This window comes from Cannabis sativa, chromosome 1, assembly GCF_029168945.1.
Source record: "Cannabis sativa cultivar Pink pepper isolate KNU-18-1 chromosome 1, ASM2916894v1, whole genome shotgun sequence".
In the NCBI taxonomy this organism is placed as follows: Eukaryota; Viridiplantae; Streptophyta; class Magnoliopsida; order Rosales; family Cannabaceae; genus Cannabis; species Cannabis sativa.
In genome coordinates, this window is record NC_083601.1 from 829,466 (window position 1) to 843,163 (window position 13,698).

At 34.7% G+C, this 13,698-nt stretch overlaps 1 protein-coding gene across 1 annotated transcript; it reads left to right on the forward strand.

Moving 5' to 3' along the window:
• The first annotated feature begins 1,572 nt into the window (after positions 1–1,572).
• Positions 1,573–6,883, forward strand: LOC115703828 (uncharacterized). The gene is made up of 8 exons (XM_030631057.2): positions 1,573–2,743; positions 3,539–3,615; positions 3,708–3,876; positions 4,373–4,461; positions 4,608–4,772; positions 4,886–4,963; positions 5,592–5,695; positions 6,406–6,883. Exons 1-8 carry the CDS (start codon positions 2,110–2,112, stop codon positions 6,509–6,511), a joined length of 1,422 nt encoding a protein of 473 aa, XP_030486917.2. The 5' UTR covers positions 1,573–2,109; the 3' UTR covers positions 6,512–6,883.
• Positions 6,884–13,698: the final 6,815 nt, after the last annotated feature.

The window sequence follows — 13,698 nt, forward strand, 5'->3', positions numbered from 1 at the left end:
AATATTTAAAATTACCGCACGAAGGGCGGCTATATTGTCTAATTTAACATATTCGAAACTATTTCCACCAATAAAAAAAAACATATTTTAAACTACAATATATAACAAGGGAGTAATTATAGCGGTTTTTTTTTTTTTTTGAAGTAACTGCAAGAAAACAACTATAGAGAAAGGAGACATTACAATCTCCAAACCAAATCCAAGTCAAGCCTTAATGTATCCCTTGCATTATAATGTGCATCGAGATTCTTGCTTCGAGGGGGTATGGAGAAGGAGAGCATTAGGAAAAAGAGACAAGGACTCGCGAATTAGTTGAACGAGGCTAGAAAGAGGTGAGTTATCCTTCCAAGTGCTCTTGATTTTGGAAACAAGTTGCAGGCAATCCAATTCAATACATGTAATGAGAATATGTATCGCTGAACACTAATTGAGAGCAATTATAAGGGACTGGGCTTCAACAAAAATAGGAGTGGAGGCTCCCCATTTAGAGACTGACATTAGCGGTTTTATTCTTGCTATTAAGGACACTTTTGTTTTGGTAAGAAAAAAGCTAGAACGAGTGGTGCCTAGCTAGCCATCGTCTTCAAAGTATCCTCAAAGTTCTACTCTATAATTGTATTCATTAGTGGCTAATAGTAATACTTAAATTTTAATAATTAAAAAATTATAATCTAAGTTTTTTATATGACAATTTATATTATAATTATAATAGGCATGTATTTAATCATTTTTTTTTTAAAAAAGTTGGTAATTTATGATATTGAAAAGAAGAATTTAAAATAGTTAATTATAAGTGAAACAAAAATAATAAAAACAAACTCAAGTGGAAGTAAATATTTCAGTCATATTTTCAGCATAATAAATTATTTTAAATTATTCGAAACGAGTTAATAAATTAAAAAAAAAATAAAATATTTGTAGATAATAATAAAAAAAAAATAAAATATTTAAAAATACTTATATATAAAATAGGGTGATTCTACAATGCACCCCCTTAAAAGGGATCTACTAATGCACCCTTAACATGTTTGGACATCCAGAAGAATTTTTTAGCCTAATTTTTTTTTTTCATATTCATGTACGTTATAGCTAATTAAGATATCCTATAAAATTTTGAAAAATTCTGAATAATTTACAATATAGAAAACAATGTTCAAACAGTTTATTTTACACGCGTATAAAATAAAATAGTCATGCGTGCAACACACTGTTTGAACATAGTTTTCGGCGTGTTAAACTTTTCCGAATTTTTTAAAATTTTGCAGGATGTCTTAAATACCTATAACGTACATGACCATGGAAAAAAATTGACTAAAAAATTATTTCGGATACTAAAACAGATAAGGATGCATCAATATATCCATTTTAAAGAAGTGTATTATAGAATTTTCCTATAAAATATTATTAAATAATCACAATTTATGAAAAATAACTAAAGAAGACAAAAACAAGAATTTTAGAAAGATTTGGGGGAGGACTTAGATATATAGCATAAAATAAAATTAAAAGAAAAAATCATATGTTGACTTTTTATTGGTCATCGTTCTCGCATACTGGTCTTCGATCGGTATTGTGAAAGCCTTCATTCTCGGACGTGTATAATAATAATAATACCCAACGCAAACGCCATTGTTTTCAACGTAACAAACTCATCTCACATCTAAATACCTTCCGTTATCTGCCCTCAACACAAAATATACATTATTTTTTTTTATTTATTTTTAATTATCTTCTATTACTTATTAACCCACTACTACAATTAAACAAAACAAAAAAGAAAGACCATTTATTTTTTTTTTCTTTTGTAAATTTTAATACGCTATTTGTTTATTTCCGGGAATTCCTCAAAGTGTGATCTGTGAAAAAGTTGTTTCACAAATCAAAATCCCCTAAAGACCTCGTTTTGCGCCAGTCTGAGATGAACACTCGTCGTTTTATACGTTTCCGCTTAATTTGATTGTCGTTTTGTGAACCTCTGTAGTCCGTTTCGTTTCTCTCCTTTCTTCTCTCCGTTCTCATCTCCCTAACCGATCACAAACACAACGAAGCATTGAAAAGAAGAGAGAGAGAGAGAGAGAGAGAGGAGAGAGAAAGGTTAAAGCTTAAAAAATGGAGGTGTCTGGTAACGCTTCTGAACCCTACGAAAACAGTGGTAGTCCGAGAAGAGGTGGTGTTGGTGGTGGCATGTTGAACCATCTGCCTCCCCTCAGTTTGTTTCATTCGCCGTTATCGTTTTTGTTGGAGTATTCCGGTATACTTCCGGCGAGGTCAACTCACCGGGATAGCGAGGAGGAAGCGGTCAATAGCGTTGGCGCTGTTACTCCTGATTCGCCGCCTACCTCCCCTGCTCCGTGTGCAGCTGGCGGAACCAGCGGCGGTGACTCGGCTGAGGTTTCGATTAGGATTATCGGCGGTGGAGAGCAGGAGGATAGGTCTGTTTCTTCTCCGCGGCGTAGCGGAGAAGGAGGTGTGGATGGGGATGGTTCGTTGAGAATGCATGAATTGGATGATCAGCCTGGTTCTGCACGAATTGGCAGCGGCGCAGGAGTTGCGGAGGCGAGCGGGAGAGCGCCCCTGGTTTCTCCTTCGTCGTCGGTACCCGTATCTCGTTCCGGAGTTTCGTCTCTTCAGGATGAGTCTTCTTCCCAGAGTTACGACATTCAACAAATTGCCAAATGGATTGAGCAAATTCTTCCGTTTTCAATTCTCTTGTTGGTGGTCTTCATTCGTCAGCATTTGCTAGGTACTTTTCTGCTCTTCCATCTTCATTATAATATAATTTTCAAATTAAGTTTCTTTTCTGCAAATTGGGAAGTTTTAGAATTTCATTATTTGCTAATGACAATTGGGGCGAATTCAGCAAGAAAAACGAATCATTTGTGGAAATTCTAACTTGAGATGTAGTCTTTCGATATGTCTCACTACTCAGCTGATTGATGCGCTTGATACCATAATAGGTCTGGTTCAGGAAAATTGAGGTCCCCATAATTATGGCATGTATGCACGTAACTTGGTTCATTAAAAAGACATTTCTGTGCTCGAGGGCATTTAAGTTTCATTGAGTTAATATAGAAACTAGTCTCGAGGGTTAAGTGCTCGTGCGTTTGCGTAATGAGGTATCCATTTGATTACTCACGGGACATACTTTGCAATCTGCTAGAGTTTAGAAAGATGGTGTAGAAAGTAAAACTAGGGCAGAAGATGGAAACTTTTGTTTTCCAGTTGCATACTGATGATCGTAGGCATTATGAAAAACTTATGGAAGATATTTGGCTTCTAAGATTCCTTCTTTCTATGCAGCAGTTTTTAAATGATTTTATGTATTCCTAGTAGTTTCATTTGACATTTGGGATAAATGACTATTAGTCCTGCTCCACAATGCGTGCACCAATTGATAGTTTGACAGAGAATTGTTGTATAAGATAGGTGTTGTAGGTAGATTTTCTCTTGCATATTTTATTATTATTATTGTCCTATTGTTATTAGGATGTTATTATTTATTTATTCTCATTTGAAAATTCTTCTTGGAGAGCTTCAGGTTTTTTTGTTACAATATGGATATCAGCTGTTATGTTTAAATCTAATGATATTGTGCGGAGGCAAACAGCTTTAAAGGTGTGTATTCAGCTTTCAGTTTTTTATTTTATAAACCCAACCCAAGTTCCACTAGGAGCAAATTGAGGCTGAATAGTTGTTGGTTTCTACAGGGAGAAAGGAAAACTTATGTCCTTCTTGGCATTTTTAGCGCTTTTATGCTTCATGTGGTTGGTATTTACTGGTGGTTTCAAAATGATGATCTATTATATCCGTTGGTCATGCTTCCTCCGAAAGCAATACCACCTTTCTGGCATGCTATTTTCATCGTTTTAGTGAATGGTAAGGATTTTTTTTTAAAAAAAATTTCTTCACTGCTACTCTTAAATTGTTTCTAATGTCTATCATCATTGTTTTATTTTAATAATAATATTGTATGTATGTATGCACGTATTTTTTTTTTCAAATGGAGCTGTTGGTAGATGTGTGCCAGTGCCATGCAGTGGATCTGTAGCAAGTTCTATTTCTAAGGAAGGTTTCGACATTTAAGATACACATGGAGCTTTGAATAAGAATTGCAATGCTTTCCCTAAACTTAAACTGTGATTTAAATTCATGTATATATATATATATACTTTTGTCATATATGGTTGGGTAGTATCTCTGCTCTGGATTTTTCAGTATTGGTTGCTTCCATCTTGAAAAATGAGAATCGTCTTTTTGCTTCATCTTTAGTCTTTTCTCTTAATGGATCTTTATGTAATTCTGTGCACTTGTCTATGTTTTGGCTTTCATTATTGTCTTTTAATTCCTACACTCGCTGTTGCATTGTCATTAGATACACTGGTGAGGCAGGTGGCAATGGCTTTCAAGTGTTTGCTGCTTATATATTACAAGAATGGGAGAGGCTATAACTTCCGCCGGCAGGTAATATGGTGTAGATTATAATAAGAGTTTTCCATACAATTTTTTAATGAGAAATACAGCTTTTGATTTCTTGTAGCTTTCTTTTCTTTTTTTTCCTAGTCATTTTAAACAATTAGCTAATTACTGATTGCTATCTCACTTTGAAGGGACAACTGTTAACCCTGCTTGAATATGCATTGCTGTTGTACCGTGCTTTTTTACCTACACCTGTCTGGTATCGCTTCTTCTTAAACAAAGAAAATGGAAGCCTCTTCTCATCACTAACCACAGGATTGTATCTAACGTTTAAGCTTACATCTATAGTCGAGAAGGTAAAGTTATACACAATATCCAGCCGAGCTTTATTTTTATTTGTCGCATTCTATAGACAAAATGATACTGGAAACTATATCTGTTATGTATAACTTATTTATGTTGCTTCTAGGTTCAATTTTTCTTTGCTGCTGCAAAGGCATTGACACGGAAGGAACTCCAATTTGGGTCTCATGCCACACCAGAACAGGTCAATAAGTAGCCTTTTTGTCAATGAAATGCTTATATTTTATGTACTGTACTGGATTCTTGCATTTTTAGGAATCTTGTGAAATATCATTCAATTTAATATAGATTAGACATGATCTTCTGCTTAGTAGAAGAATTATATAAATCCTCTCAAGACTGTTTCATGGGGTTCTCATTTTTTCTCCTTTTAACATTTTTTTAGACATCACAACCAAAAGAATTGAGTTCAATTTTAAATCTTTTTGCTACCATGTTTTTGTTTATATCTCTTTGCTTTATATGCTTAGTATTATTTGAGATGTCAAGTTCACAACCAAAAGAACCTAGCGAGGTGTTATTTTGTAGCTTTATTACCCTATTTTTCTCTACATCTCTTTGATTCTGTCTGTTTACATGGTGTTGGTAAAATATTTAATATCATATATTCAATGGTTTTCTAAAGAATCAAAATCACAACCAAAAGAACCTAGCTAAGTGCTATTTAATGGATTTGTTAGTGTTTTTTTTTTGTCATCTCTTTGCTTCTATGCACTGAGATTGTTCAGGTATTAGCATTTGTATGATTAAGATGGATTATTCTGTCGCAACTAATTATTGTTACATCATAAGTCAGAAGGTTTGTGTTTCAGGTAAATGCAGCTGGAGATCTTTGTGCTATTTGCCAGGAGAAAATGCATGCTCCAATTCTTTTGCGTTGTAAACACATCTTCTGCGAGGACTGTGTTTCAGAGTGGTCAGTTTACTTTCTATGTCTTATGTATTAACAATTAGATATAATTTGTGTAGTCAATGATAAGGTTTATTCTTCATTTAAGTATGTATTATCTTAAGCATTAAGAAGAGCTTCAGCATGTAGAATTATAGAGCAACACAGGCGAATATTACTGAAGGATAAGGCTCAGTGTCAAAATCACTTGATATGTTGGTACTTCATGAGATTTTATGTACCCATTCAAATTTGAAAGTTTGAGCTTTAAGCATCATTCAAGCATATAAATATTAGGGTTTGGATATAAGAAAGTAAGTTACAGTATGATTCGTTGTTTAATGAGCTTCATTTGCTCTGGCTCCTAGGATTAAATTTTCCAAATCAGTACGACACTACAGCTGGAAGTTTTCATCTTTTTATTAGCTAAAACCCGTTGCGCTTATGCTTTTAGTTTGTTTTTGTGTGTGTATATATGCTCTTTAAATATAGATTACTGAGGGAATTTTAGTGCCCTTGTAACATTTATTTGTAAGATGTTAATAGCCAGATGAAGGAGTCCATGAGCGTCAGGAGCTCATGTGTTATGTGTACATCTTACTTTTCACCATATGTTTAAACTTAATTTATTGGTTTCTGGCTGCTTAGCTGAGCTTTTACTTAATAGCACAGTCACGAATTGCCATATACTCGCTTCTTTATAGACGTGAACTAATAGAGAATCGCATGCGTTTCAGGTTTGAGAGAGAAAGGACTTGTCCTCTATGCAGGGCAATGGTTAAACCTCCTGATTTACAAACTTTCGGGGACGGATCAACGAATTTGCTGTTTCAGCTATTCTGAAAATCAAAGGTCTCTGTTTTGTTTTACAAGCAGCCGCCTTTAATTAAAGGAGCCATTTCGTCTCATCAGCAAGTGGTATATATGTATACTTGGTTACACAATCTCACCATTAAGTTGCCTCCAAAATATTCTATGGAAGGTACTATCAAAGTCCAATACGAACAGATAGTCCATGTTTTCCTAGTCATACTCAAAAAGAAAAAAAAAAACTGATGAGATGGTTAAATACTGTATCCTCATCCACACAGATTTTGAATTATTTTTTCTATAATACGAATCCCATACCAATCTTTTGTATATACATTATATAGAAAACTTCATTCCTCTGCTCCAAAATTTGCCTAAATTAAAATCTTCCGGCCACTTTACTTCTGCTTTTTTCTGCCTGTTGAGATCAAATGGGTTTTTGCTTTTATTTAGGTTGACGTTTCTTCTTCTACAATGGGTCTGGGTGTTATTATTATTATTATTACTATGGATTGATTATTTGGTTACTCACTCACTGGTATGTTTATAGTTTATTATTATTATTCAAATGGTTATGGTGGTGAAGTTTGTGTTACTGTACAAATATTTTTCCAGAGTTTCTTTTGGAAACGAACGAGAGTTTCTCTTTGGGGATTGAGAATTGGTAAAGGCCACCAATGGTATTTTTTTTTTGAAACAGGGCCACCTATGGTATTTAGTACCATCCTAAAATGATATATTGTTATTGAAGCAATTTAATTGAATAGCTAGTGTAAAAATTTGTTAAGCTCTTTGTAAGGCGACACATGATAGTGCTAGTTACTACTAGAGTAATAGTGTCTAATAACAATGTTTTTTGGAATTTCTGTGGTAGGAGTAGGAGTGCATAAATTTGAAATCAATAACAGAAAAGAAAACAACAAATTTGCATATTTATTTGTATATTTATGTTTTGAAAGACTTTATCTGCTCCAGTAGAAAATAATATGTATAAATTAAAATAAAGTAAGAAAAAATTCTGGCTCGGGTAGACCCTAGAGGAGAGGGTGCTTTCATGAGACAGCAGCCTCTCTCCCAATTGGGATGTACTGTATCTGTATGGTAACTTGGCTCCATGAGATATGAGGAGTCGAAATATATGCACGTGCAATTGTCTGCTATAAACATTAGTGATAAATCATATATAGACCCAGTAAAATTGGGATATCTTTCTTTTGCTAAAGTAGGGAATTTTTTTTGTTATGTGTATATTACTTTTTGTGACAAAATAAATGTATGCATGTGTGTAGTGTATACTACTTATATCTATAATATAACCACAGTCTAGTCTACGTATACAACATATAAACAGCTTGTTTTGTAATTATTCACTAAGGTTACCACCCATAAGGGTGAAAGTATGATCAATTTTTTTGCATCACAAGAACATCATAGGTGGTCCATATTCTATAATGTCAGACTGTTGTTCCCCATTTGTAGATGGGTGTGGGGATAAACTAGCAACACTTTGTCATCCCCTGCAACCCTTCACACAAATTTCTCTGTTAGTGCCCAAAAGTAAAACAAAAACAGCTAATGACATTTTGGTGGGAAACAGTAAGTAGTGAGTGTGTCTTCATTTTATTCACACCACCACTCATTTTTTTTTCAATTTAAGTAATAATAATAAAAACCCCTTGGGACCACCAACCAACTGCTCAACCTCTTGTTACTTCTTCTTCTTCTACATAATTGAGGTTTCGAATTCTAATGAAGTGGACTCACATAATCTTCATCATTACCATATCTTTGATTTTATACATTTTTTTTTTCTTTCTTTCTTGTTTTCAATCCTTTTGGATTCTGGTTTTAGATTTGGATCTTCTCTCATAAGTCATAAATGGGCATGATTAATATTCTCAAATCTCTCTTCCAAAAGTACCCCACACTCTATATATAATACAGAATTGCAAAATGTTCTAGTTAAAAGAGAACAGAGTTTTCAGGTTTTGTTGTTTTTGGTTAAAACTTACTGAAAAGTTGAAGATAGCCAGCTTGACTGTTTGGAGCCAAATTGCAGAAAGGAAAAAAAGAGAAGAAAGGACTGTCCTTTCCAGGGCCAATTATTTCCACTTTCACGTTGTTTCTGATACAAAAGCTAGCACAAGCCAGAAATAGTCTATAAATATACCATTATACTATACATGATATGATATGATAAGATATGAATATGATGGCAAACAAAATTATGAAATGCACGGAAGACCACTCTCTGCGATGCATATTCACATCAGATTGAGTGGCATATTATGCTAAAGAATATAAGTGGATTTGTCATTTTCTGATTTCACATATTTTAATTAAATAATTATATAACATATTGCTAATTATTCACAAGACTTAATAACAATGCTCATGTGTAATAACAAGTACCTTTGATTGAACCAAACTAATATTGAGCTCAAGTCCTCCTAAACCACATACTTCGAATAGAAAAATGGTAAAGAATATAGTAAAAATCTTTAACTAATAGTCTACTAGAATTTCTTGTGTAACCAATTTATTATGTCAACATTGTCAAGTAATTAGTGGGACTATAATGGGCTTGAGATATTGTTTTCCCCGGCCAATTGTTTCTTTTTTTTTTTTTTTTTTGATTCTCTGTTTTTAAGTGCTATAGTGATACACTGTATCACTGTGAACTAGGAGTAAGGGTTTTCTAGTCAAAGTTTTTTTTTTTTTTTTTTTTTCTAATAATTTGTTCTGTGCCAAATTATACCAGAGGTGTTATGTTGACTAAACATATGTTTTGATAGAGATCTATTCAACTCTTCTATTTATTATTATTAATTTTTTTTGAAAGGGACTTTATTTATTATTGAAGAGTGCTTTTTCTTTAACCTGACATAAATAGGCTACCATATAGTATTTTTTTTTTTTTATATATATTACAATGACTTGTAAAGTCAAGTCTATTAACTTAAAAACTTCAAAAAGAGAAAATGTGAAATATTAGGTGAGATATAATTTTGTTAGTATATAAAAATTAAATTTTAGAAAGCATTTCTTTATTTTGTTTTTTAAAATACATTATTAAATTTTTACTTTTTATTTCCATGAATTTTTATATCACATCATTTTCTTTGGTCTGTGAAAATGTAATTAAGTAGTGTACCAAAAACACTTGTTGTTGACTAAGAATTTAATCAAATGGAGAGCTTTATTAATTGTTGATTATTACCACGTGTAAATAATAAAAGCAAGTAAAGGAAATAATACAACAATTTATAGAAGTTTGTCCCCATTAGTTAGCGGGTAATGATCTACTCTCTTTTTAGTTTCTAAAGATAGTACCATGGAGATTACATATTTTTACCTTGTAATTTTTAACTATAATTCTTTTTGAATGTTACAATGGTAAGAATTGAGTGCATGATAGACTAAGAACTGATAAGTTGTGAAGGACTAAAGAAAGATCCTTGACTTAGTGTTTAGGAAGCATGAATTGAATGTGAGGATTAAGAGAGATATAGGCTTGCAGGTGTATGAAGCTAAGAGGAGACTTTGTAGCTTATGGAATGAGAGAGACCTAATGTCCTTTATATTGTGTAGGGCTTACAAAACATTTAATTCAAGTAGGTAAATATATCCCTTTAAGATAGGGATATTTACATCTTTTTATCTATTAAAAAGACTCTCTTTCAAATGCACCCTGACAAGAGTCCGGGATTGGATGGTATGATCCCAACTTTTTATCAAAAATGCTAGAATATTGTGGGGCGTGATGTTATTAATAGCGTCAGAAAGTTCTTTGAGAGTGGCACTTTTGAAAATGGATGCAGTAATGCTAATGTGATTTTAATTCTAAAAAAGAAAAAATCGGAACAAATGTCGAATCTTCGACCAATAGCTTTGTGTAGTGTTATGTATAAAATCATTACTAAAGTTATGGTCAATAGAAGGAAGTCTTTCATGGATTCTATTATATTTGCTAATCAAAGTACATTCGAAGGCTACTCTCAGATAACATCCTGGTTTCGTTTGAAATTCTCCACTATTTGAAAAGGAAAAGGAATGGCAAAGATGGTTACATGGCCCTCAAGCTTGACATGAGCAAACCTTATGACTGCATTGAGTGGAGGTTCCTTGAAGCTATGTTGAGAAAGCTTGGCTTCACTGATCATTGGATTCAACTTATCATGAAATGTGTGACATTAGCCAGATACCATATTATCCATGGGAGCCATGAGATCGACCCTATTGTTCCCTCTAGAGGAATCTGCCAAGGAGACCCACTGTCACCATACCTCTTTATCTTGTGTGCGGAGGGCCTTTTAACTTCTTAGGAAATATGAATAACGGAGTAGGCTTCATGGGTGTAAAGTGGCCAATGGCACTCCAAGGATATCCCACATGCTTTTTGTTGATGACAACTATTTGTATTGTAAAGCTACTCATGAGGAAGCGGTTCGGGTCCAAGAAGTTCTTCACAAGTTTGAATTAGCATTGGGGCGAAAGGTAAATTTCACCAAGTCATCAATCTTCTTTAGCTCCAATACCAATGCGAATTTGAAAGTAAGACTTGCTGAGTTGCTGGGTATGGGCATTGCTCATGAATGCAGTTTGTATCTCGGTCTCCCTAGCTCATTAAGCCATAATAAATTAGTGGCTTTAGGATATTTGAAGAAAAGGTTTGGAAAAGAATACAAGGTTATGGTACAAAATTTCTCTCTCGTGCGGACAAGTAAATCTTAATCAAAATGGTTGCTCAGGCTCTTTCTAGTTATGCTATGAGCGTCTTTTTGTTGCCTCTTGAGATTACTAAAGATATGGAGAGCTTGATGACTAAATTACGGTGGCAATCATCTAGTAATACTCACCCCCGGTATCTATTGGATGTCATGGAAGCGTCTTTGCAAACACAAAACTAAGGGCGGAATGGGCTTTCATAATCTTTGTGATTTTAATTTGGCTCTCTTGGGTAAGCAAGGCTGGAAGCTCCTTGTCAAACCAGCTTCTCTTGTGGCACGTATCTTCAAAGCTAGATATTATCCCAATGGGTCATTCCTTACAGCAATTATTGACTCCAATCCAAGTGTTGATTGGCGAAGCATCTTAGAAGTGCAATCTGTAATAATGAAAAGCACTCGGTGGATTGTGGGGGACGGCATCAGTATCCCTATTCTTTGTGAGTCGTGGCTTCCTGATACTGAGAACCCAATAATTATTTCTTCTCACCCAAGTCTCTCCCATGCTCGAGTGTGTAACCTTATGACTATTAATAGTATGGTTGGGATGCCAAAGTCTTGATAGATGTATTGGAGTAGCGGGATCGCGAGTTGGTGTTGCAGATTCCAATCCAAACTGAACAAACTACGGACACACTAATATGGCACAAGGAAAATTTAGGGTTGTATACTGTGAAGAGCACCTACGAAATTCTTTAAGAGTCAAATGGTGAAACTAGTTTTGATGATTTGGATGTGGATAGATTTTGGAAGAAGCTTTAGTAACTCAAAATACCACCAAAAATGAAGAATCTGTTGTGGAGAGCTGGTAAAAATTGTCTCCCTACTATGTCTCAACTCCAATCGAAGCCCGTTGAGGTTGGTATTCCTTGCCCAGTTTGTTCTTTAGAGGTGGAAACCATCCTGCATGTTCTTTTCACCTATCTAGCCACTCAATTATGTTGGAATCGGGTGGGCATTGGTACAAATATGCAATTTGGTCCTTCTTTTCTTGATTGGTGCATTGAGTAGTTCTTGTTGTTCGATATTGACCGTATCAAGTTTTTTGTGGCACTGTTCTGGGCTATTTGGAATGTTAGGAATGATAGAGTTTGGCAAAACAAAGTGGTGGGTGCGGATAACATTGTTTCATTGGCTAAAAACTATCTTAATCAAGGGCTACTTGCTCAAAGATCTGGTAATGAGCTTTTTTTCACTGGTTTTATTTTGGGAGACGGAGCGAAGCAATGGGTAGCACCAAATAATAATAGCATTAAGATCAATGTTGATGCGGCAGTGTTTAACGAGGCCTAAAGCTACAGTGTTGGGTATGTGGCTAGAGGAGCACACGAGGGTCGCACAAGGATGTTTCATGGCTCGGTGACACTTGAAGCTGCTGAGGAAATTAGGATCCGTAAAGCTTTGAGTTGGATCTAGATAATCAATGGCCACATGTGATCTTGGAAACTGATTGCCTGGGTTATGATCAGACGCCCATACCCCTGATCACAATCCTAACTGCCGTGTCCCACACGATACTGAGTCCCGAACGTTCGTACGACGGTACTTTTGACAAAGTAATAGCCTATACTCGGTACACTAGTCATACTCTAGCTGCTAGTCATGCTCTAGCTTTACCAATGTGTTACAGTATCAGCCTATACTCGGTTCACTGGTCATACTCCAGATGCTAGTCATACTCTAGCCTAACCGATGTGATACGGTCAAACAGTACAGTACCACCAACCCTAGTATCAGCCTATACTCGGTTCACTGGTCATACTCCAGTTTAGGGGTGTGCATAAATCGATCCAATCCAATGAGAACCGACCGATCCAATTACAATCGACCGCCAAACATTGGATATCCAATTGTGATTGGATCGGATTAGATGTTATTTTTAAATATCCAATTGGATCGGATTGGATGGCGGATGGGGTGTCTAAAAATCCAATACATCCAACATCCAATCGAACTAATTAGTGTTTTCATTTAGTTTGAATGAGTAATTAGATTTTATATTGTTATACGTCAAATCTATATGTATATATAAAAATTAACATTAAAGTTTTACTCTTTTTTTCTTGGATTGGATGGATCCAGTCCGATCCAATACATACTGGATCTAAAATATTAGATGGATCCAATCCGATCCAAAAAATATTAGGTTTAAAATATTGGATAAACCCAAATTAAATAAATAAATATATATGAAATACATCCAATGGATAGAACCGATCCAATCCAACATCCAATGAATGTTGGATCGATTGGATGACGAAATTAATTGGATTGGATCGGATGGTAAAATCTAACATCCAATATATGATTGGATCGGATCTGGATAGACCTAAAAACATTGGATGTGATCCAATGAACACCCCTACTCCAGTTGCTAGTCATACTCTAGCCTAACCGATGTGATACAGTTGGATGGTACGAAGCCAACATACATATCTAATATAATCTAACAGGCTTCCTAACATCCACGCTAAACATGTAATACATATACAT